Source organism: Gallinula chloropus, assembly GCF_964237585.1.
Source record: "Gallinula chloropus genome assembly, chromosome: Z".
Lineage (NCBI taxonomy): Eukaryota > Metazoa > Chordata > Aves > Gruiformes > Rallidae > Gallinula > Gallinula chloropus.
Genome location: NC_140089.1, coordinates 74,011,347 through 74,034,907, shown reverse-complemented (window position 1 = coordinate 74,034,907; position 23,561 = coordinate 74,011,347). Strand labels below are relative to the sequence as shown.

Sequence of the window (23,561 nt, the reverse complement as noted above, 5' to 3'; positions counted from 1 at the left end):
TCTTTAAACCTTTATTTCCTTCACTCAACCATTCTGTAGCATCTGCAGGGAAGTTTGTCACTAGAGAAGACTAAAATCTGAGCTACTGATTCAAACACTAACTCCAAAATTCTCCATGCAGCAATAGTTACAAGGTTGCAGCATTGCAAATCTCAGTATTTTGACCACCTGAAAAAAATGTATTTCTTTCATATCAGTAGACAATTACTCACATTGAGAAGTTTTTGTAAGAGTTTCTGTTTCAATGTCAAATCTTTCTCACAGTCTACTAGGTATCTCCTACTACAAAAGGAATTGTTTAATTTGCAGTAACAAATACTAGTATACATGCATATTAATTCCTTGAATCATGCGCAAAGGTCTCTCTGAACAATGCTATAACAATTTCTGATTTAAAATACAAAGCCTGATAAAGCAATGATTAAGGTGTCTTACACACAAATCACTAGTTTACTGTACATGTTAGTGCACAAAATGAAAAGTTAAACCTAGAGCATTTTAAATCCTATTACTTTCAAATTCTCATGATACAGGACATGAGTCCTGTTAATGAAATATACTTTAAATGCACAGCACATCAGACTTTCTACAAATTGTTATGAAAAGAACCCTAAATTTAGCTTGAGGAGCAGAGGCTTTCCATTAGTTTCCCCAGCACACTGACTTCCTGGCAATGTGCAGCATCTACTGATCAACCATGGACTTGTTTTAGCTTGTTATTTTTGAATATCATATTTGTTCATAACATATATGACAAGGATAAAAGGATTTTTTTCACTGAAGATTATATTCACATCTGCAGTGAACTTCTGAAGCTGAATGCTGAGAAAGCTCATGTTACTCATTCAAGAAAGTATCAATTTAGAACAGAATAAAATATGAGACACAGATAAAAGAAAAACAAATTCCTATCTTCCAGCCAATGTTGTGTATAGGTGAAACTATATGAACAGCAGTCAGCAACAATTTGTTCTGCTATGAATTTTAACTGCTTAATATTCACTATCCCAGTAATGAAGTGCCAAAACTAAACCCACATAATTAGAGGATATATATATATATAAAGAAAAGCAGAAAAAAAACCCCCAACAAATAACAACACAAACCCACATAAGTAAAATGACTATTCAGGAAGTTTACTTCCCTGAAAATCAGAGGCATGTTACTTAAATGTAAAAAGAACTACCTTGCGAAGTCCCTTCTAGCCCAGTTTATTCCAGTGCTTGTCAATTCATCATAAGGTGGTCTGCACAATAGCTGTGAAAATGTTTTGATTTTCTTTTCTGTGTTTTAATGCACACACAAAAGTAAGCAATCAAATGCACAAAAGCAAGCAATCAAATGCAGTGAAAGGAAATAAAAGCATCAATAGAGCATTCAGGTCTGGGGGTGGGCTTCTTTTTGGAAACTAAAATTACTGTGGCAATGGTGTGCAAATATTTCTAGGAGCTGCTTTTAACCAAATGAGCACTAGTAGTCCCTGGATTTCAATTCCAGTCCTTCTCTGACTTGTTCTTTAACATTCAATGATTGGTGCCATAATAGCTACCAAACTGCTTTTTAACATTGCTCAGTACTGAATATCCTGAACAATGCTGACTATGAAGCAGAAAAGGCATTAAATATTTCAGCATTCTTTGTATTCTGCATTGGTAATTCTACTGGTTTCATTGAGCAGCCAAGACTCAATGAAAGCAGACTCAACAACATCCTTGTTCTCCCAGCCCACTATGTAGGTACCCTTAAAAATATTTATTTCTACTTTCAAGTCTTCTTTAGTTTGTACTGGGATGGAGATTCCTGAGTTTGCTCCTATGGGGCTAAGCTTTCCTGTTTGGGTTTCACTTGCTGTCATTCTTCTTTTCTGGTTTTGAGTTTGCTATGATTTGTGATCAAGGTCAAACTCCGGATGCTCTTCCTATGATTTCTCCACATTGGAAAACTTTAACACAGTGTTTCCCTAGTTTAAATTCTTCTTATCTGGATCTCCCAAAACCTTAATCTGTCAGGCATTCCTGGTATTTTGCTGTTTTCCCTTCTATGCTTTCTAAGGGTCATGAGCCTGCATTTAACAGCTACTCTCCCACAAGTGTTCACTCAAAAATCTTTCATCTAAGGTTCCTCTGAGAAAAGATATTGTAATGTCTATACTCTATAATTTACTTATCTAAATTCAGAACCACAAGCAGCTCTGATTCAGAATTTAGCCAAAACCCAGGCATGTAAATCCAATCTTGCAGTCGAAAGCCCTGACTCGCCACCTAAGTGTTTAAGATGCAAAGACTTCCATACTTACGATATATATTTTTGTATATGTAACATATAAAGTATAGTAACATGGCAACTAGAATTCTATTGCCACTTGTGGCAAAAGCAGCAGTTAAGGTGGAGGAATAAGCAGCTCAGTGTCCATCCTGTGCCAAATGGGTCTTCCAAACAAAGCATTAACCAACTGCAGATCCTTGGGACAACCATCCCGAGTGCACACAGAGTCATCACTGAGCAATTAAACAGTATCAAGAAAGGCTATATCAATGCAACAGATCAGTGGATATAGCATTTCCACTGAACAGCCTCAATTCTTTATCCTTCTGGGCCTCAAATTTTAATCTATGTTTTCCCAGAAACAAATCCTAATACAAAGCCTGTGCCCATCCCTAATCCAAAACTGCTTCTTTGAACTAGGGTTCAGTCTCAAGTTGTGTGGTTGAGGCATCCAGGTAAAAAAAAAAATTATTTTAGATTATTTTTCAACTTTACAATAGTACTTAAAAGCTTTTTACAGTAAATTGTCACTGTGCAATAACTTTGAAGAATCCCTCAGAACAGATCTGTGCATCTCAGTCCTGGGTCCAGGTCTGTTCAATATCTTTATCAATGACCTCAATGAAGGGATTAAATGTCCCCTCAATAAATCTGCACACTTAAGATAGGAGGAGGTTTTGATCTGCATGAGGGTAGGGAGGCTCTTCAGAAGCATCTGGACAGGTTGGATCCATGGCTGAGACCAATGGGATGAGGTTCAACAAAGCCAAGTGCAGATTCCTGAACCTGGGACATAACCCCATGCAGCACTACAGGCTTGGGGCAGAGTGGCTGGAAAACTGCCTGGGGGAGAAGGACCTGGGGGTGTTGGTTGACTGCAGGCTAAATATGAGCCAGCAGTGTGCCTGGGCGGCCAACAAGGCCAACAGCATCCTGGCTTGTATCAAAAACAGTGTGGTCAGTAGGTCTGGGGAGGTGATTTGCCCCTAGACTCGGCCTTGGTGAGGCTGCACCTCGAGTACTGACTGCAGTTCTGGGCTCCTCACCATAAGAAGGACATTGAGGTTCTCGAGCGAGTGCAGAGAAGGGCAACCAGGCTGGTGAAGGGGCTGGAGGGCAAATCCTATGAGGAGCGGCTGAGGCAGCTGGGGCTGTTTAGCCTGGAGAAGAGGAGGCTGAGGGGAGACCTTATCACCACCTACAACTACCTGAAGGGAGGTTGTATAGAGATGGGTGTTGGTCTCTTCACCCAAGCAAGAGGTGATAGGACAAGGGGGAATGGGCTCAAGCTGTGCCAGGGCAGGGTCAGATTAGGCATTAGAAAAACATTCTTCACCAAAAGCGTTGTTGGGCATTGGAACAGGCTGCCTATGGAGGGGGTTGACCCTGGATGTGTTTAAAAGACGGGTAGATGAGTTGTTTAGGGATATGGTTTAGTAGAGGACAGGGGTAGTTGGACTCAGTGATACCAAAAGTCTTTTCCAACCAAGTGATTCTGTGATCTGAGGAAAGTTTACCATTGCTAAAGCACTTGGAGGAACAGACATCAAAAACAAAGGTTCATTTTCCAGTTTCCTCAATAAAACACAATGCCATGATTTAGCACAGATAACAAGATACAAATAGCTTATTTCAGCCTGCTTCTGTCCTTTAGTGCAGTGCAGTTCATTGTACCTGAGATAATGACGCTCACTGACGTGGCTGTGTTGTTACTAGGCAACCAGAGATAAAATGCAGGGTTTAATGATTTTTATTTAATGCATTTTTATGAGAAAGTACACTCTCTTTTTTCCTCTCCTGGTATTATTTGAGGTGGAAATGCTGTTTACACAAGCAGATATATTTAGCCATCCTGTGCAATCTCAACAGGAAAATTACTCAAACTGGATATTCAAACATCCAGTCAGTAAGTATTTCTAAATATGTTGACTACTACCACTATCAAATACTTACTACATGGCAGTGACTGAGATCCTTAACCACTCCACCAGGGACAAGTATTCAGTAGGTCTTACAGCAGAAAATAAAATGGCAAGAATACAGACAAGTTTAGGGATGTTTGGGGCTGTTACGGATGTTTATGTACTACTCATGGCAGAAAGGAAGAGCCCAAGCCTTTATCACCCTTCACCTCTGCCCATGACACCCACACCTAAAAACATCACACCATGTTTTTCTCCTGTTGCCTGAACTGTCTCCACAAAAAAGCTGTCCCTCACGCTGGGACTCTGCTCACAGGAGCCTCTAACAGGAAGATGCATATCTTAGGAAGCGTCCCAGTGTCACAGCCTTTACCCTAGCAGTATAGGCACACATCCAGGAGGCCACCCTGTAACTCCAAGCTGCTACACATTCCATTTCCCATCACACAATTCAGTGGGTCTGTTAAGGTGCCTGACAGCAGTCCCACCCACTGAACTCAGGAGACGGGGTTGCTGGAAATGTTTTATCACAGTTCTAAGACCAAACAAGCCCTCAAGTTTCTTCACATGACAAGCCCTTCCTCTGCACCTTTATATGGTCTGCTGGCTCATACATAGAACTTGTGACCGCTGAGTTCTTTTTAGATTGGCTGACTTCCCAACACTCCCATCTTTGCAGCAGAAGCAGGAAAGTGTTTATAGATCTGAAAATCAACTGAAAGCTTCAGGCTGAGTGTGTGCTTGAGGGCTCATGTCCAAACAAAGCTATAGGTCTGGCTGTATGCTTAAGTCTTGCAAGTTTTTCAAGATGAAATAAGCAGCAGATGAACAGAGCGCTTGTTTTTTTAAAGCAACATGGTAGAAGAACAACAACAAAAAAAAAGCCCAGGTAAACTCCTCCACTGTTTTGCTTTCACATATAGATAAAGCTATACTAACTAAAGTTAACTACCACCAGTGATGGATTATTTATCACAATGCAAAGGTTACTTTTCAAATCATGTAATTTACAGAAAACGTGTAATTCAGTTTAAAACTTTTTTCACCCTTAATACTGGTCATCTTTGAAATAAAGCAGAAATTCCACTGGACTCAGCACAATTGGTTGTTTACAGACAGTCACCTGTGCTTCAGCATACTTCCTTATCATCATGAGTGTTAGCAGGTTCTACTTCCCATCATGCATGTAGCAGTCCAAAATATTTGTGCAAGTCAGTGAATGCCTCTTGCATTTCATTAGAAGTTTACAACAATGTAATCAATGTTTTGATACCAGAGAGTATTGAACAGTTGCTTTTTACCATTTGCCCCAGCCAAAATACACAAGGCTGAGGGCCACTTTAGTCTGAAATTTGCTCTAGGGGAATTTTAAAACTCTGTAGCTCGCTGCTTTATGCAACAGCTGTAACTGGCCACAGTACAGACTAACTTCCTCTTCCTGCAGAAGCCTCTCTAGACACAGTCTTACTCCTCACAACACAGAAGTGTTTTTAAGCAAATAATAGATATCAGTTTGTCTGTTTGTAAGGTAGATTTTTTGGCCTTTACTCTTATCCACCACATCAGCAAATGCTGCCAAGTTCTCCCACCTCTGAATTGGTACAAAAATTGTCTGTACTTAGAGTGAAAAACACCACACTGACTTAAACTAGAGAACAGCAGCTTTAATATATTAAAGAAATTATGGTGCATGCACACCTGGAGATTTCACAGGTCCTTGGTTTAGGACAGGTTAACAAATGGAAGTGATCCCAGTGCACTTCCCACTTTCAACAAGTTCACAGATAGCTTGAGACTAGATTTCCAGTAGTTTCTATTTCCCTTGGTATGGATCTTACTATGCCAAGTGCCCTTCCATATTTTTAACAATTGTCAGAAATTAAGATAAATCTGAGGAAAGACTGGTGAAATAACAAATCCTAAGAAGCAAATGGCAATGCCAGACACAACAGGTAAACTAATAAGACACTGTTAGAGATCTGTGATAAAGAAATACCTGCCATACTTAGAGAATCCACGTTGGAAAACACTGATTACACATTTCCTGAAGTATGCAGGAAACAGATCAACAAGGTTTAAGAACTAATGTTGTAGGACCCCCTGTATAATGATCAGCAAAGAGTACATACAGGTAGGCAAACAAGGAAGCAGCAGAAGAGTAACTCTACCTTTCATGTGACATTAGTGGCAGCTGAATTACAGCCCTGAAGACAGTCACATTCGTAAAGTTTCAGAAAAAAGCAGCATGAGATAGAGATGGTCATAAAAAGGATACAAGAGCTGAAGAAAATGTTTTACTGTTAGAATCATTAAGAATTCAATCTGTTCATCATATCAATTGCACTGAGAAGTCACTCAGCGGGAAGGAAATGCCAGCTTCAGAAAGGTTTTTAATCTAGCAGAAGAGAGTAAAAGCACTGGATGGAACCTAATGCCAAACTAATTACAGTAAAAAGACACATTTATACCAGGGAGGGTGATTAACCATTGGAAGAAACAGAAGGATGGATTTTCCATCTCTTGTTTTGTTTGCATCAAGGCAGGGTAACTTTCTGATTAAAACTGTCTTCCAAAATTCAAGTTATTATCTGATTGAATGTACTCACTGAGCTTAATAGTGACATAAGTGAATAGACTAGCACACATCTTTCCAATGTAAAGTTTAAAAAACAAAGTTCTGTTCTTGATTGCTTCTTGACTGGATAAACAACATAAACAGAAAAGAGAAATAAATCACCCATCAGAGCAGCTATGAGGAACAGCAACTCTTTATGTATTTATAGCATTCATTTTAAAGGAAAACTCGCAGCAACACAAAAATCAGAAACACAGAGTGATACACTTCTAATTTTTGCTAGTAACCTGACTCAGCTTGGTGCTTTGTGCTAGAGATGCAGATGTTGGCAGCATTAGTCTGGCTGCATAACAGGTACAAAGGTACATTTTCAAAACTGGAATGGGAACACCAGACTGAGAAACTACAATCCCAATTAGTCACTGCATGACTCTGAAGACAAGTGTGACATGTGGCTAGTTTGATGAAAGGAGCTGGGATGGCTTCAAATCTCTACCTCCAAGACTATCTGCTTAAATTAAGTTAAATGGCCAGTCGGTCAAAACCAGAAAGAGAGCTGGGAACAGATACCAGGATTCAGAAATCCCTGATGCCAAGAGAGCATCCGAATTACTACTGGACACAAATTGTGTTTTTTTTCTCCTAGTAAGTGGGACTGAGAAGTTCACTCTTCAGTCCTGAACATTAAGGAGTCAGGCAAAACTCTTTTTTGTTTCCTCAGTTCCCTAGTGATTAGTTCAAGACAGCTATAGGCTGACAATGCTCAATACTGAGGATGTACTAGGTGCCATACTGAGGTATCCCCTTCTAATTCCCTGAGTTTGAATGCTTCAATCCAAATACAACATTCTGAACTCAACTTTGGAAGAAAGACACTTAAAAGTAAGCCAATGAGGTATTGCATTGGCCTCAAAACATCCACTTGTCCTGCATCTCGGGTTATGCCTCTTCACTCACAAATTTTTCCATAAAACCTAGAGTTGTAAAGTAATATTAATGTGTCATCTTGCAAAAAGCTTGTCAGATTTGAAAATGCAACAAGACTCATGGTGGACACAGTTCACAGCAGATCTGCTAAAGACTGCTGAGCAGAATTATAGCAAAAAGGATGTCATGTAATTGCTGCTCACTGACAAGAAAATTCTACCCCATCACATGTGAATAGAAGAGCAGAAAGAGAGAATGAGATGGAATGTAGGTGGAAGGCTTTGATCTACTTAAATCTCTAAATGCCAGACTGTGCAAAGCATGAAGGGCAAGTGACTAGAAGGAAAGGGAATGATGAGGGATTCTTTATTTAATTTTTAAATGGAAAAGTATTTTAAACCTTTCTTGAAAATCAACTGTGAAAATTCATGTTCTGTTGCTGATTGTCACTGTAAGTCCTATGGCAAATTCTGCAGTATTTTTTGCCACAGTTCTGTAAAATGCAGAGAAACAGTTCAAGTTCCCAAATGTATTATTCAGAATGAACAGATTTTCCAAGCAGGACTTTACAAAAACAAAAACAAAAACAAAAACAAAAAACCAAAACAAAAAAAAAACAACCCACCCCACCAAAACCCAAGAAAACCCAACAAACCAACCTCAAAAAAAACTCCATCCCAAATAAAAAAAAACCCAACAACAAACAAAACACAAGAAGACAAAACAAAACAAAAAGGTGAAACACAAGACTCTTCCATTTAGAATTTACTGGAAAGTCTAGAAGAGCTTGTCTTGATTTCACTGTCAAGCCATATTTAACTTTTATTAGGCATATAAAAAGAACTTAACAGGGAGTGATGAAAAGGCCAATGCAGCAGTCTGTCTTTTAGACATTGCTATGCTTTAGCAACTCTCCAGCCACCAATATACATCCAGTGCAGGCTGCTCCGTGTTTTTAAACATTAGCATTTCAGACGACAAGGAAAAAAGACCTTCTAGATCATGTAGCCCATCCTCTTTCCAAGGCATCACAAAATTCTGTATCTTGTTATGGACAGATACTTACTGAATTTATTAAATTTCAGAGACCACAACTATGATAGCTCCACGGATCCTTATTATCATCAAGTTTTAAGCATAACCTCTTACATGACTGTTCCCAAGCACAGCCGAAGTCTACTGTTTCTTCTTCCATCCACATATTTTATTTAAAAAATTTGAAGGCTGTTGCCTTGTTTCCCTTTCAAAGACCGATCACAGCAAACACAAAGTCTGGGCCAGGATCAGATGAACAGTAATAAACTGTGGAACTGCGGTGAACTAACCAGTAAAAGAGAGCAAAGTGTCAGGAGTAGGGAATCCAAGTTAGATCCCTGCGTCTGGCATGAAATCTTGCAATGAGCCAACAAAAGGAGAACTCTGCCCCTAAAATACCGGGGCATAGGGCTTACTGTGTTTCAACTTCTTACCTCTACTACAGTCGTCTTGGCAGCTTTGCACATAGGTTGGTTGAAATTTCTCGCAGTTTTCCTGCAAAAGAAAACAAAATGAATAAATATTACAAGGAAAGATTTTTCAGATGCAAGCTATAACAAATATCGCTGTAACATAAACATCACAAATCTTTTTGCCAAAGAGCTAGAGGACTAACACAAAAAAGGAGGGAGGAAAAAGTATTATGGGATTGTTTAAGATGCATATGAAATTAAATTATATTTTGCTACATTGGAAAATATTTATTACAGCTCATTTGACTTTTAATAAGCACCTTGTTTAACTGAAATTGGGTATGCTGCTGCTATCTTCATTTATTAGATCCAACCCCAGCAGCAAGCTGGGCTTTATGCAATGTATCTTCCCATTATTCCACTGCAAAAAGAAATGGAATTAATCTCCACAGGGGGCCCACACAGGGCCGAACAACCTCTCAAGTCACTCCTATGCCTTCATAATTCAGACCAGGACTTGGGATAGCACTTTGCAGTGCAGTAAATTTAACTCAATTCTCTTGATTAAAAAAGCTGTGCCAGTTTTGGCACTTGCTATAAGACTCCGGTGTTCACACTAAGCTCTCCCATGCAGTATTTCTGTAGCGAAGAAAAAGAACCTCTAAGGTATAAAAGTAACACAACATGTATAACCATGCTGGGATCTGCACTGAGAGCCTGGTAGGCACAAGGAAAAACAAATGACCTGTGCATACCTCTCTGTATTTTTCAGAAAGCAAAAACTGTGTGCCATAATATTTAAGAAAAATTACATGTGTTTTAGTCGGGTTCCATTGATAGCTTCTCAGCTATTCCATTAACAGCTTTTCATTTTTAAAAAGTAGAATTACTGACATTTTTTCATCAAAATGCCTGAAAAAATTCAAAACCTGCTTTTCCCCCCGCCCCCTTTCACAGGGGCAATTTTTTTCCTGACCATCTTTTTTTCTTCACTCATTCTTGCCAATGACCATGCCTAATGCTACAGCCACGCCGAACTTTGGGAGGCTGCTGCCACCTCGTGGCTTTGGGCAAGGCAGGGAATTGAAATTTCCAATTTCTGGAACTAACACACAGTTTTAAACACTTTTTCTAGTGCAGAGACCTACAGAATCAAAGCTACAGACAAAACTCTACTCCAATTATTTCTTGGGGGAATCCTGTTTTATTGGCAATACACAAACAGCTGTGAAGCCTCTAACAAAGGCTACAGAAGTAGCCTTATCATCCATAGGTGTCCTCTGTGGCCGTGTAAACACTGAGGAAACCATTAAAAAAACCCCACAAAACCACTTGAAGTTATATACTTCTCTTGATACATGAATAAAATATTACCTAGTAGTGATTTTCTAGGGAAAACTACCCTACAGTCGAAAATTAGAAAATTGAGTTACAGAAGCTGACAAGATTGCAGGGGAATGGATACTGATGGGGGAAGTCAGTTGTGGAAACCAATAATTCAGTATTTTATCCCAAAAAACTACCTCTTTAAGCCAAAAACCTTTCTCAAGATCACAGTGACTTGTCTTCTGGTAAAAGAAACCAAAACAAAAATATTTTTACATGGGGAAGAAGTTACCAGAAAAACTTTCAATGTCAAATTGAGGAATTAACAGGCTTGATTCTTATCCTAATTATTAAAGTTTATGCAATTTAGAATGTTCTTGGGTTACTGAAGTTGTTTCAGGAGCAGCAGTTTTTTTCAAGATCAAAGGTCTTATTTCTAAAGAAGAACCAGAAATGCTGTATTTATTTTCCAACACAAAATAATGTTCAAGTACTTGGGAGTCTGAAATCCAGAAACTAGCTCCCCATGTTTGCCTTTTTATTTCAAGACAGCTTTCTGGACACCTAACTCAACAATGTTTACAAATTCCATTGTTGGATTCTTAAGTTGACCCCAAGGCATGACAACAGCTTTTCTCTCAAAGGCAAAAGATAGCAAACTAGTTCATAGTAGACTAAATCAGTGAACTAACTACACCCACTACATACCTAACGGCACAGAGATGAAGGGACACATCAGATATGAGATGAATTTATGTACTGCAGAACCACTTGAAGTATGAAGGGATGCCCTAAAGTGACTGCCCGTGACAGCAGGGGCCCTGACTCAGTTTATCCCTTAAACATCTCTATTCCTTTGTCAAGAGTGTACTTTAATCAGCACCAAACCATACCTCTGCTTGTGAAGTGGAAGTATACTGCGCTAGAACAACTCCATAGCAGAGTGGTACCAGATGAAAAGGGAGGGCATCCAAAGGAGGTGGAAACACACAAAAGTGGTGGCACTCCCTGCTGTTGTCCCTAATGAGCAAAGCTCCAAGGGAGCTTAAGACCTGGAGACACTCTTCTGCTAAGCAGAACTAGTACCTGCAGCAGACTAACAAAGCAAAATGCCTGTACACACATCTTTTCAGCTAGCACAGGAGAAAACTGGGATTACTGGGGCAAGTCTTGGATTAATTGTCTTGGTAATGCTGCACTATATCTAAGAATAATTATCTACTGGGCCAGACACAGGTTTTGTTAGGTAAAAGCTGTGTTGCAGAACACCCACTCAGCATAAAGGTGCCTGGAAGAAAAACAGTCCCATTACACTGCATGGAACAAAAGAACTAGGGACACAAGTATCACATGCAAAACCCTGTTTAATAAACTGCTTTCTAAAGCACCTGGTGCTTCTCTTGGATCCCCAAGACACTACACTTAGATCCCCAACACTACAGACTGAAATATGAGAAAAAGCAAACCCATGCTGGCCTGTGGTCCAAATCAGTCTCCCTAAAGCACATCTTTTAGACTTTAAAAATTGTTTAGCTTGAGGGTGATTAACACAGTCGTGGGAAACACTATAAATACTACCACACTGCATGAAAATGGTGGCAGATGTGAGTAAACACAAAGCCTATGTCTATCAAACCATACCTCAGCAAACAAAACCAGAATTCACATGATAAAAAAGCACGGAAGAATACCAAAGGCAGTGAATACATATTCAGTATGTAGCACAACATCAAAAATACTTTTTCCTTTTCATCCTGTTGATCACAAAAATATTGCTTCTATATTCTAATCTACCATAATTTCCTTCTCTATTGTCTGCCCCAGACTGAGATGAGCCTATGTTTCCCACTGTAGGCCATGAGGTAATCTATGTCCCATGCAGAATTAGAATTCACTGCTGATTATGAGCAAGTACTTTGAAGACAGCAATGCTCTACATGGTATAAGACACTGGATAATGATGTTTCCATCTTTGGTTAGTTACACTTGAAAGAAAGGAGTCAAGATTTTTGGGTCTTCACTCCAGATGGCATTAGTATCTTGTATCGTCTTTATGAATGTGGGAGAGAGGTGAAGACTTCTGAAAGGAACAGAACAGATAGGAAAAGGCCTAAAAGGAGACCACAGGACATAAAGGAATACAGGGGAAAAGGGAGAATGCAACCAGTCTGTTTCTGTGGAGAATGAAAGAATTTTTCAGAGGTAAGTATCAGTAGACAGTTACAGGGAAAAAGCACAGAGGCTCAAGATCAAACAAAAACAAGCCCAAGGAGGAGACTGTTTCCTGTATTACATGTCCCACAGCCTAAGGAAAGCAGTTTAGCATCAGATTTATGAACACACACGCACACACACACACACACACACACACAAGAAAGTCCAGTTTTTAATCAGAAATCATCTTGTCTTGCCAGTGGGCAAGCCAGGATGTCAAGAGTTGTGTCAAATAAAACATTATTTTAAAATTTTCAAGTATTTTATTACTGTATCTGTAAGATATATAGGCAAAATTAGTGTGAATGCGTGTGTATATATACATATACACACAAACCCCATTATTTTAGCATTATCTGCAGATCTTGCAGCTGATTTTTCAAGTCCTCATTTGAGTATGTAAGACAGACTGCATCATTCAGCATTTTCTTGTAGCAAACTGCAGCTGATTACCACCACACTTACCTTTACGTCTGACAGCCATAAAACAAACAAATAAAAACCAGCCATTAAACATGAGCAAACCTCTCCTGCTTCAGTTCAGGACAAACCAGAGCACAAATAGAACACCTCAAATAAATTATGTTACCACTAGTGTAGCGCCCAAACTTTCCACTACAAAAGGTGTTTACATTCATACAATGCCTCTTCACACAGCCCTGAGATCAAATCGACTTTAAACATGCTTTTCTAGGGATAGAATAAAGTTTTCTCATCACTGAGACTGCCTCATCTCCCTTCTCTTACAACATACATGAATCTGCCTTTCTTTGGTCAGCCTTCAATTGTGCAAGGATAAGGACCCAAACTAACACAGAAATTGAAATTAACAGAATGTTACTACATTTCTCCACAGCGTTAATAACTTTAATGTGCTATATCTCATTTTCAACTCCCAATGCTTTATTTCACAGTTATGTTTGAATTTGCAAAAGTCATTAGAAAAAGCAATTCTATTTTGGTTTTTTATAGCAGTGTAATTTGACAGTAGGGAAAGGCATATGAAAGAAAGTTAAATCAGTAAAACATTATTTTGCCATCACACAGGAGACAGGATTCTCCTACTCTTTCATTTTCTAAATCACTAAACAACCTTTTTTACCACTGGTTAACAAGCCATACCTGAAAATGATGTTTCCTGCACGGTCAGCCTTCCAAGCCTTGACAAGAGCAAAATCTCCTGTAATCGACTTCTCCAGAATAAAGTGGCGGCCATCAAACTCTCGCACCTACAGAGAGGAACACCCTACTGAGATACAGGTTTCTTTTTACATATTGCATAGTTTAATCTGAAAAACTGTAGGTCAACTGTATAACAGAGAGGCACAGAAAGGCTGTAAACACCAGTGCCATCATAGCACCTCTGTTGAGTGAAACAGAATGAGAGTCAAATCCATGTTCCTGCTGCTCCCTCTACTGGAATTAGGCATGCTTCTTCTGGCACATCTACCAGCTACCTGAAAACTAAGAGCTAAAGCAGAAGCATTGAAGTTCATACTTTTCTCTTCAAGTACAGTTACAGCACTAAATAAATCTCTTGCCTTCTCTAAATTATACATCTACTTCCAATATGAAGCTCTTGTTTCTCACTTGGAAGCCAAACTCTTTTCATTTCTTTGTTATTTCAGATTCTCAGACTAAATTCCATTTCAACTGCAATGTTGGCAAATGCGTTTCCTGAAAGTTTGTGTCAACTGAACTAAAGCTTCATGCACAGCTTCAGAGCCACTTACTCAATACCACAGGATTTAAGGAGCACCTGCCCCACTACTTGGAGGTTGGTCTCAATCCTTACTGTGCAATGCACTAGACTAGTACAAGATTTATTTGAATACACAGTGAACTTGCTCAGAGAATTGTCAAGTGAAGACTAAATCAGAAAGGCACATTTTCACTTCGAATAGTACCTGATGTTAAGTCACCTTAAAGCTGTAAAAACCTTTCTAACACATCACAGAGGACAGAAGTGCCTGGTGCCACAGCCATCCTGCTAATCCAATATACCAAGGTCAAATGTGGACAATAGGTGCTTAAGCTACTGTTTATCTTGGAAATACATATGAAATTCAGTTTTCACAGCAGAAAGCTACCTAGTTACAAATCGACATCTTACCTCTCTTGGCTGGCTGGCAATGGCAATGGTGCCATCTGTGTTGTATTTGATAGGTGCACCCCCTTCCTGCACCAGGGTTCCGTAGCCGGTACTGGTATAAAAAGCCGGGATTCCTGCTCCTCCTGCTCTGATACGTTCAGCAAGTGTACCCTGTGGGAAAATAACATTTAAGAACTAGCCATTTGAGAACAACAGGTCAAACTTGCATGAACTTATTTCTGCATCTTATCATTTGGGGCTTTTCCTCCCGAATTGAGCTGCCCACCACATCTACTTCTTCCTCCCATTTTACTTTCCCCTTGTGGGATTGGTACTGAACATGGCAAGAAATGCTTCCCACATGGCCACACTCAAGAGCACACTGTCGTTCAACTCACTGTCAATGCCCAAGACACAGCACTTTGCTGTGCTTCCTCTCCTTCAGCTTGTTTCCAAAAGAGCACAGAGCTCTTCTCCTTTCCTATCTGGCTAGATATGTTTTTCTTTTGTATCAGGCCTACGTATTTATGCCTCATTCTCCAAAATGAGGAGGGATTTTTATGAAAAACTTCATATCTCACTCCAAGTTGAAACAGCCACATAGAACAGATTGAGAAAGGCAAAGGGAGTCCAGCAATTTGGGTCACTTGTGCTGAGAATAGCAAAAAATGCATTTCTACTCTATTTGACCACCCCATGTGCACTCTATGTCCAGCTGAACCACAGATACCAAAAACTGAAATTCCTCATCAGCCTTAACAATGGATTTATAGCGAAGATGTCTCATGCTGTTCATTAGTGCCCTTTCCCAAATATTTTTTTGTATTTTTCTGTATTCAAACCAAGGTGAGATCATCATGGTATCTAGCTTGATAGCCTTCAAAATATAGGTTGCATTTTCCCTAGTTATCCTGCAAGACACAAAACAACTTCTGGTAGATTTACAAAATGGTGTTAAGAGGCAGATATGAACCATGCAAAGACACAATGTCCTCTGTCCCAAGCATCCTTAGTATTTCAAGATCTCCCCATGAACTTTCTTTTACTGTGTAACAAGGACACAACAGTACCCCCATTTTGCCTGAAGGCCTACCAAACTTGAAGAGCATTTTCCAAAATGCTATCTTAACTTGACACAAGTATTTTTAGTGATAGGACAAAGGGGAATGGTTTTCAACTGGAAGGGGGAGGATTTAGAATGGACATTATGAAAAAATTCTTCACTACAAGGGTAGCAAGGCACTGGAACACATTGCCAAGGGAAGTGGTGGATGCCCCCTCCCTGGCAGTGTTCAAGACCAGGCTGGATGGGGCTTTGTGCAACCTGGGCTAGTGGGAGGTGTCCCTGCCTGTGGCAGGGGGGTTGATACTTGATGATCTTTAAGGTCCTTTCCAGCCCTAACCATCCTATGTTTCTATGATTTTAAACACCCTCATCTCCTAGCAAGTCATTAATTCACCTTACTTCTGACATTTGTCATGGTTTAGCCCCAGACAACAATCAAGCATCATGCAACTACTTCCTAACTCAACCCCCATCGGGATGGGGGAGAGAATCAGAAGACTGAAAATGAGAAAACTCATGGGTTGAGATAAAAAAACAGTTTAATAGGACACACAAAAAGAGAAGATAATAAATATATACATAAAATAAATATGAGTGGTGCAGTTGATGCTGTACAATATCCCTAGCTGCCATAACAGGCCCTCAGCTGCTGCCCTGCCCCTCAGCCCACCCCCCATTATAAATGTAACATGACATTACATGGTATAGGATATTTCTCCGGCCAGTTTCGGTCAGCTGTCCTGGTGGTGCCCCCTCCCAGCTTCTTGGGTGCCCCCCAGGAAGGGCAGTATGAGAAGCTGAAGAGTCCTTGACTGCTTGGCAGCAATTAAAACATCAGCATGATATGAAGATAACTCTAATCCTAAACCAAAATTCAGCACTACACCACATGCTAGAAAGAATATTTAACTTTATTCCTGCCAAAACCAGGACACCATTTTACACTATGGATCCAGTATTTTCATGCAGGATCTACACAGCTTCTCTGTGCAGTCCACAAAGCCAATTACAGGTTTAAGGAATTCAAGGTCTTCCAGATGAAAGCACTCAACATAAGTAGGAAGAAAAAACAAAAATTAAATGTGAGAACTGTTTTGAAACATGAGAAGTGACAAGTGCCTGGCTATTTCCGTGTCAGCTGACTGGGTATAAAGGGAGCTTTACTCACTTTTCTTAATCTCTGTGATTCAGCAGATATACACAAAAGACAGAGCCCAAAAAAGACTCTCTTCTCCATAAAATCTTAAGACTATTGCTTTTCTCAGAGACTTAACAGCTGTTTAAAGCCCTTTGGAAATGCCACACACTAACATGCTGCAGGCTTTAAAGTTAGACTACTAATTTAACAAAACTGTATCTCAGCAGATTGTGACTGATACTCACGATTTCAGGACCTCACTGCATTCAGGCTCTTTTGGCAACTCAACAGTTGTAAAGCAATTAAAATTACGGTGCTAAAGACCAAAGTGGTAAATATTGGTCCATAACACTATGCAGAGATTAGTTAAGATTTAATGAACAAACCTAACACAGACACAGGTCTCACAGTGAACTGCAACCCCCATACCCCCTAGATGGCAGACACCGCACGCACCGCGTCCCTGAGGCACAGGAGCTGCCAGCACGGGAGTTCAGCAGCTTCCCGGCTTCTTTCCCCTTACATGGGACACAGCAGTGAGCATGCTACCTGGGGTTTTCTACAGTCTGTGAGGAACCAGCAAAAATCAAACACTGTACAAGAAAATATACAGTGTATAATATGTGTGTATATGCATACCTGAAATTAATATAATGTAAAGAGCCATAAATGAATTCACACAGTCAAGCACAGTCAGTTCTTAAATGACCGGCTGCAGCCTACAGCCCATAGCCAAGTGTCTTTCCTACACATCTGCACACAGGCAAGACATTTGGATGGCAAAATAATTTTCTAAGCACACCCACACATTTCTACTTAGTATTTTAGATGCAAAGAAATCACTGGTGTCCTAGACACGCGCCTTACCTGTGGTGTAAGCTCAACTTCAAGTTCACCAGATAAATACTGCCGCTCAAATTCCGCATTCTCTCCAACGTATGATGACACCATGCGCTTTATCTGCTTAGTTTGAAGCAGAAGGCCAAGTCCAAAATTGTCAACGCTGTGTGGAAAAAGCCAGACAATACTCAGCATTTATGAGTTGTTTTGAACCCCAAGCACTTGATAAACTTTAATGATTTAATAAGAAATGCAAAGTTACCTCCCTCCCACTTCAGACATAAGGAATAGGAGACAAAAAATAAAATCCAGCTTTTAGGATGGAGAACATTAAAGTTGTAATTAAAATTTGGGAGTCTGATGCTCAGACCTCATCGCTTCCAAAGCACTGAATACATTCAAAACTTCACTTTGAAGGCACTTCACATTTAACAGCTAACAATACCATCTTCAGTGGTGTTATTTTACATATTTGCTCCTTTAAAAAGCCTGACTAACTAATAGAAAGTCACACATGGCACAACCTGCCTTTGAGTGAACAAGGATTTACTTTTTTTTGTTGAAACTGTTGCTCCCCAGGAAAGAGGTAAGAGATTGTTTAGCAGCTGAAGGGGAAGAGCACACTCACATTTATAGTACTAGTTTGTATAGAAGGTAAAACAATATTTGTATTTAAATTTCCTTACTACAGTAAATAATTCACTTATTAAGAAATTGCCTACTCCAGAAGCTATTAACACTGCACTCAGGATTTTCTTCTCTATGTCATAATTAAAGTTTAAAGTGAATGCCAAAGCTGATATACATCATTTTTCTTGTACCAGTGCTTCTAAATTCAGATAACCTAAAGACATTAGTCTTCATTAGTCTTTAGCATTTTTATGATGTTTGTCATCCTATACTGTGTGCTGATGGAAGAATAACATATTTCAAGAGTTCCTTAACAACAGGGCTCTGTAAAAGAAGCTATTTCAACCGGGGTGGGGGGGAAAGAAAGAGATTAAAACATAGAAATGTGGTTTGGGTTTGCATGGCAAGGCAAGGTTTTCATAGCGAGGAGGGGCTGCAGGGGTGCCTTCTGTGAGAAGCTGCTAGAAGCTTCTGTAAGTCTGACAAAACCAATGCCAGCCACATCCAAGACAGATCCACCGCTGAACAAGTCCGAGACGATCAGTGATGCTCGTAGCACATCTGTGATAACATAGTTAAGAGGAAATAAAAACCCAGAAGCAGATTTTTTTATTGCCAGAGAAAGGAATGAGAAGATGTGAAGAACTCTGCAGACACCAGGGTCAGTAAAGAAGTGGGGAAGGAGGCACTCCAGGCACTAGAGCAGAGATTCTCCTGCAGCCCATGGAGAAAACATGGTGAAACAGATTGTTCCCTGCAGCCCATGGAAGATGATGGGGAGCAGAGATCCCACCTGCAGCCCATGGACGACCCCACGATGGAGCAAGCAGACACCTGAATGAAACTGTGACATGATGGGAAGCCTACGCTGGAGCAAGCCCCTGGCAGGACCTGCAGCCCATAGAGAGTGAGGCCCACGCCAGAACGGGTTTGCTGGAGGGACTTGGGACCCCATAGGGGACCATGCTGGAACAGTCTGGGCCTGAAGGTCTGCACCCTGTGGAAGGGACCCACACTGGGTTAGTTCATGAAGAACTGAAGCCCCCATGGAACAGACTCAGGTTGGAGAAGTTCATGGAGAACTGTCTCCTTTGACAGAACCCATGCTGGAGCAGGGGAAGAGTGGGAGGAATTCGCCCCCTGAGGAGGAAGGAACAGCAGAAAGAACACATGATAAACTGTTCACAACCCCCATCCCCATCTCCCCTCATGCTGCACAGGGAAGGAGGTAGAGAAGTCATGAATAAAGTTGAGCCAGGGCAGAAGAGAGGGGAGGGGAGGTGTTTTAAGATTTGGTTTTATTTCTCATTATCCTGCTCTGTTTTGATTGGGTAATAAATTAGGTGCATTTTATTCCATCTGACTCTGATTAGCCTGTGACAGTAGTTCCTGAATGATCTCTCCCTGTTCTTAACTTGACCTGCAAGCCTTTCATTATACCTTCTCTTCCCTGTCCAGCTGAGGAGGGGTGTTGCAAAATGGCTTTGGTGGGCATCTGGCCTCCTGCCAGGGTCAAGCCACTACAAAATGGGAATAAAGAGATATGATATTACAAAGCTATGTTTCTTCACCATTTCCACACATTACCCAGGATATTGGCAGACTGGCACATGTACACAAAGCTCCTCTACCTTTATATTGGTCTCCACAACATATGAGTGGAGAACTCAGACCTCTCACTCCCATTACAGGAAAGGTGCCATTAAGAAACCCAGTATCTAGCATGCTGTAATTAACATACTTACAATATAAGCATCCTATTGAAAACACCATTCCTGAAGCAAAGCTCCAAAAAGGTTGTCTGTATTTTCTATTAATTGCTTTAATGAACTATATCCCTTTCCTATAAAAATCTTACCCTCTTGGTATTCTAACACCCCTATGTCTACAACACAGCTTGTTTCCCAAGGTACTGTCAGAAATGAACTCTCCACTAATGACCAGGTCAGGAAAGTAATGCACCAGACCACTTTCCTCTTACTGTCCCTCCTTGTACCTTACCTGAATTATTGGTAAGTATATCCCCCAACCTCGGCTTTATAAGCTATGGTGATGACAAAACAAAAAGGATATAAATGATATAAAGGACTTGTTTGTATCAGTGCCATAATTCCAAGTCTATACTCCCCAAACAATAAACATTACACTACTCAAAAAAGGGAGAAAAAGAAACCCACTTAAAAATCAAGATAAAATGTCAAGTGAGCTGAGACATTTGATTGGCACAGTGAACCAGTGTAGCACCAAAGGACAGAACCCCTGAGCAGCAACCAGGCATCGCTGAATGTATATGAATGTTCTACCACTTCAGGATTCACACCTGACAACCTGGCTGCAGATTCCTGGCATGCTTTCAAAAGGACAAATTCAGAAAGTTTACTACCAGACAGTATCCATTTTCAAATATAAAACTGGTAACAACCCAGTTCTACAACAGCACCACTATCCTCTTGTTTGCGAAGAGGTGCTATCCTGTAGCTTGTGCTGCAGAGCTGCCTATGAAGGGAGAGGGGCTGAGCTGAACTTTGCCAGCACCAGCTCTCCCTCTCCTCAGTGCTCTGTGGGGACAGGACAAGGGGCAGTGGCTGCAAGTTGGAGCACAGGAAGTTCCACACCAACATGCAGAAGAACTTTTTCACAGTGAGGGTGACAGAGCCCTGGGACAGGCTGCCCAGGGAGGTGGTGGAGTCTCCTTCTCTGGAAATATTCAAGACCCGTCTGGATGCCTATCTGAGTGATATGTCCTGGGGAGCTGCTTTGGCAGGGGGGTTGGACCCGATGATCTCTCGAGGTCCCTTCCAACCCCTATGATTCTGTGATTCTGTGATTCCTTCCGCCATACTGACAACAGCTGCATGGACAGATGTGCAGTCAGAAAGACTTCTAAACTTCATGCATAATGAAGACTATTTTAAGAACATAGCCCACTTCTATGCATACTCAGGCATTCTGGAAACTGCATGAGAGGAAGTGAAAGAAGCTCCTCTGACCTGGTTCTCTGAATTTAATCTGTGATCTCTAGATGTAATGACTTTTGATTTACTATAAAAGCTTTCTCCACACCCCAACTCTGACCTACTAAAAAAAAAAAATTAAAAAATCTAACTCTGATGCAATGTGAAGTGTGTGCCACAGTGCCAAAGCTTTAAGAATAAAATGTGTGCTGCCTGGAAACAGCCTGTATTTCTAACTCTCCACAGGAAAAAATTCCAGCAGGTTGCAACTAAACCAACCTGCAATAAAGTAGAAAGGAGAGTTTTGTGGGCAAATAAAGGTATTTTTTTTTTAGAAGAGGAGAATGAGAAAGGGATGGAAACAGAGGGTCAACAATTTGTAATGGTAAAAAAACCTTCTGCCTGATTTCACAAAGATCTATAATCTTTCCTCCTACAGGCTCAGAAACTGAAGTGGAGAACATCATCCTTGCCAGGATTTTGCATATCATCCTACAGGATACTATCTAGGATGCCCTACAGACACATGTAATTCCCTCAACTACTACAGGAAGGTATCTTCTCTCAAACTAAACTTTGTAGTTAGAAAGTCCCCTATAGAAATAATAGAAAATTGCACAAAATTATTCTGTTACAGTCACCCCAAATTGTTCCTCACTTCTTAAGTCACTCTTTCTGCTCACCTCAAATGCAGTCCATCTATTCAAAAGTAAAGTTGCAATGAGGATCAGTCACTGAGCACAGAGGTCATACAACCTTATTTCCAGCACAATGAGAAGAGGAATTTTACTTTCAGAAGGTCATGCAACTAAGAGGCTCTGCCTGCCTCATAACACAAAATGACTTCAATTCCCAGTCACATTTCTTCTTCAGAGCAGTATCATACAATTCCTGTTACTCATCTTACACATTTATTTTAGATGTAAATTACTTAGAAGAAATTCAGTGCTATCCATCTTTCCTAAGGATGCAATCTGCACTCAGGTTTCCAGCTGAAATAACCCTTTAGCTTTCTATGCATGTCACTTTTCCTCTCATCTCCCTCCAAAAAATAATTTTAAGTACTTCAGCATATTTTTTGTTTCCTTTAGTTTTTCCTTATATTTAAACGTCCTAAGAAGCACACATTTCACACAGCAGTGAAAATATTGTTCTCACTCCTCTTCTCCCTTCCGTGTGCTCTTACTTGACATCTCTATCCCAGAATAAAAATAAAAACCAATTTCTGGTTTAGGTATTTTTTTTTTAATTTAACATCTCTACATAACATTTTTAATGCTATTTACTTAATTTGCTGGTTTCTTGATTGTTTTTTGTTTTAGGCACCAACATTTCTTTGAACTTTTTTCAGCCTAAATTATGTCTGTGCTGAAAATCTTAAAATACCTAAAATATCTGTCTTCCAGGGAATGCCCTTCCTGACAAATCGAAACCACAGGAAGAAAAAACACCCTTTTCTGAGTGCACACCTATCTTGAAAAGCTGGGTTTTGCCTTTCAAAAATTTAAAGAAAGGTGAGTGCAGTAAAAATGTGTTGTGCTAGACCGGAAGGAAGAAGGGGTGGTGGAAGTTGATATAGTTATGCATGCTGTTGGAAGAGGGAAAGAGCTAGACACATCAGTGCTAGACAGAGAATGCATTCTTTTGCCCTCAAAATTGTTTAGCTCTATAGAAGCTTCCCCATTCTATACTAGGATGAAATCTGAATCAACAGAATACATGAAACACACATAAGAAAAGAGATCTAACCTGGCTCTCATCAAGACCATAAGTGATTCAAGTTCTCTATACTACTGATGTGGACAAGTAATCACAATTAAGGAGGTCAGGTTGATTAGTAACAGAAACCTTCCTATTGTTTCATCTGCCTTGGATGTACAAAACCTTCCTGTCAAAAACTAATGTCTGCCTTTTCTCATTAAAAAATTAGCCAAACATGACTCCTAGCCAGATCTAATTCACATATCTCAAGTATACCAGAAGTAGTCAAAGGTAACATGACTATGTGGGACTCCAGATAAACAGTAACTTAAGCCTTTTTCTTTGATGGCTCAAGCAAGACACATTCTACATCAAAGGGGAAAAGAGACTATCACTATTTCCAAGCTGATAAAAACTTCTGATACCAAAGAGCCCTTCACAGCCCAATAAAGTAGGGAACAGA

At 40.1% G+C, this 23,561-nt stretch overlaps 1 protein-coding gene across 1 annotated transcript in view; it reads right to left on the bottom strand.

Annotated features, from left to right (window-relative positions):
• Positions 1-23,561, bottom strand: part of OXCT1 (3-oxoacid CoA-transferase 1) — an 88,141-nt gene that overhangs the window by 49,473 nt on the left and 15,107 nt on the right. Inside the window, exons 4-7 of the mRNA XM_084278730.1 lie at positions 17,841-17,976; positions 14,791-14,940; positions 13,800-13,906; positions 9,159-9,219 (exon numbers count right to left, since the gene is read on the bottom strand). Of these exons, the coding sequence (XP_084134856.1) occupies positions 9,159-9,219; positions 13,800-13,906; positions 14,791-14,940; positions 17,841-17,976 (454 nt within the window). The remainder of the gene's footprint in view (positions 1-9,158; positions 9,220-13,799; positions 13,907-14,790; positions 14,941-17,840; positions 17,977-23,561) is intronic.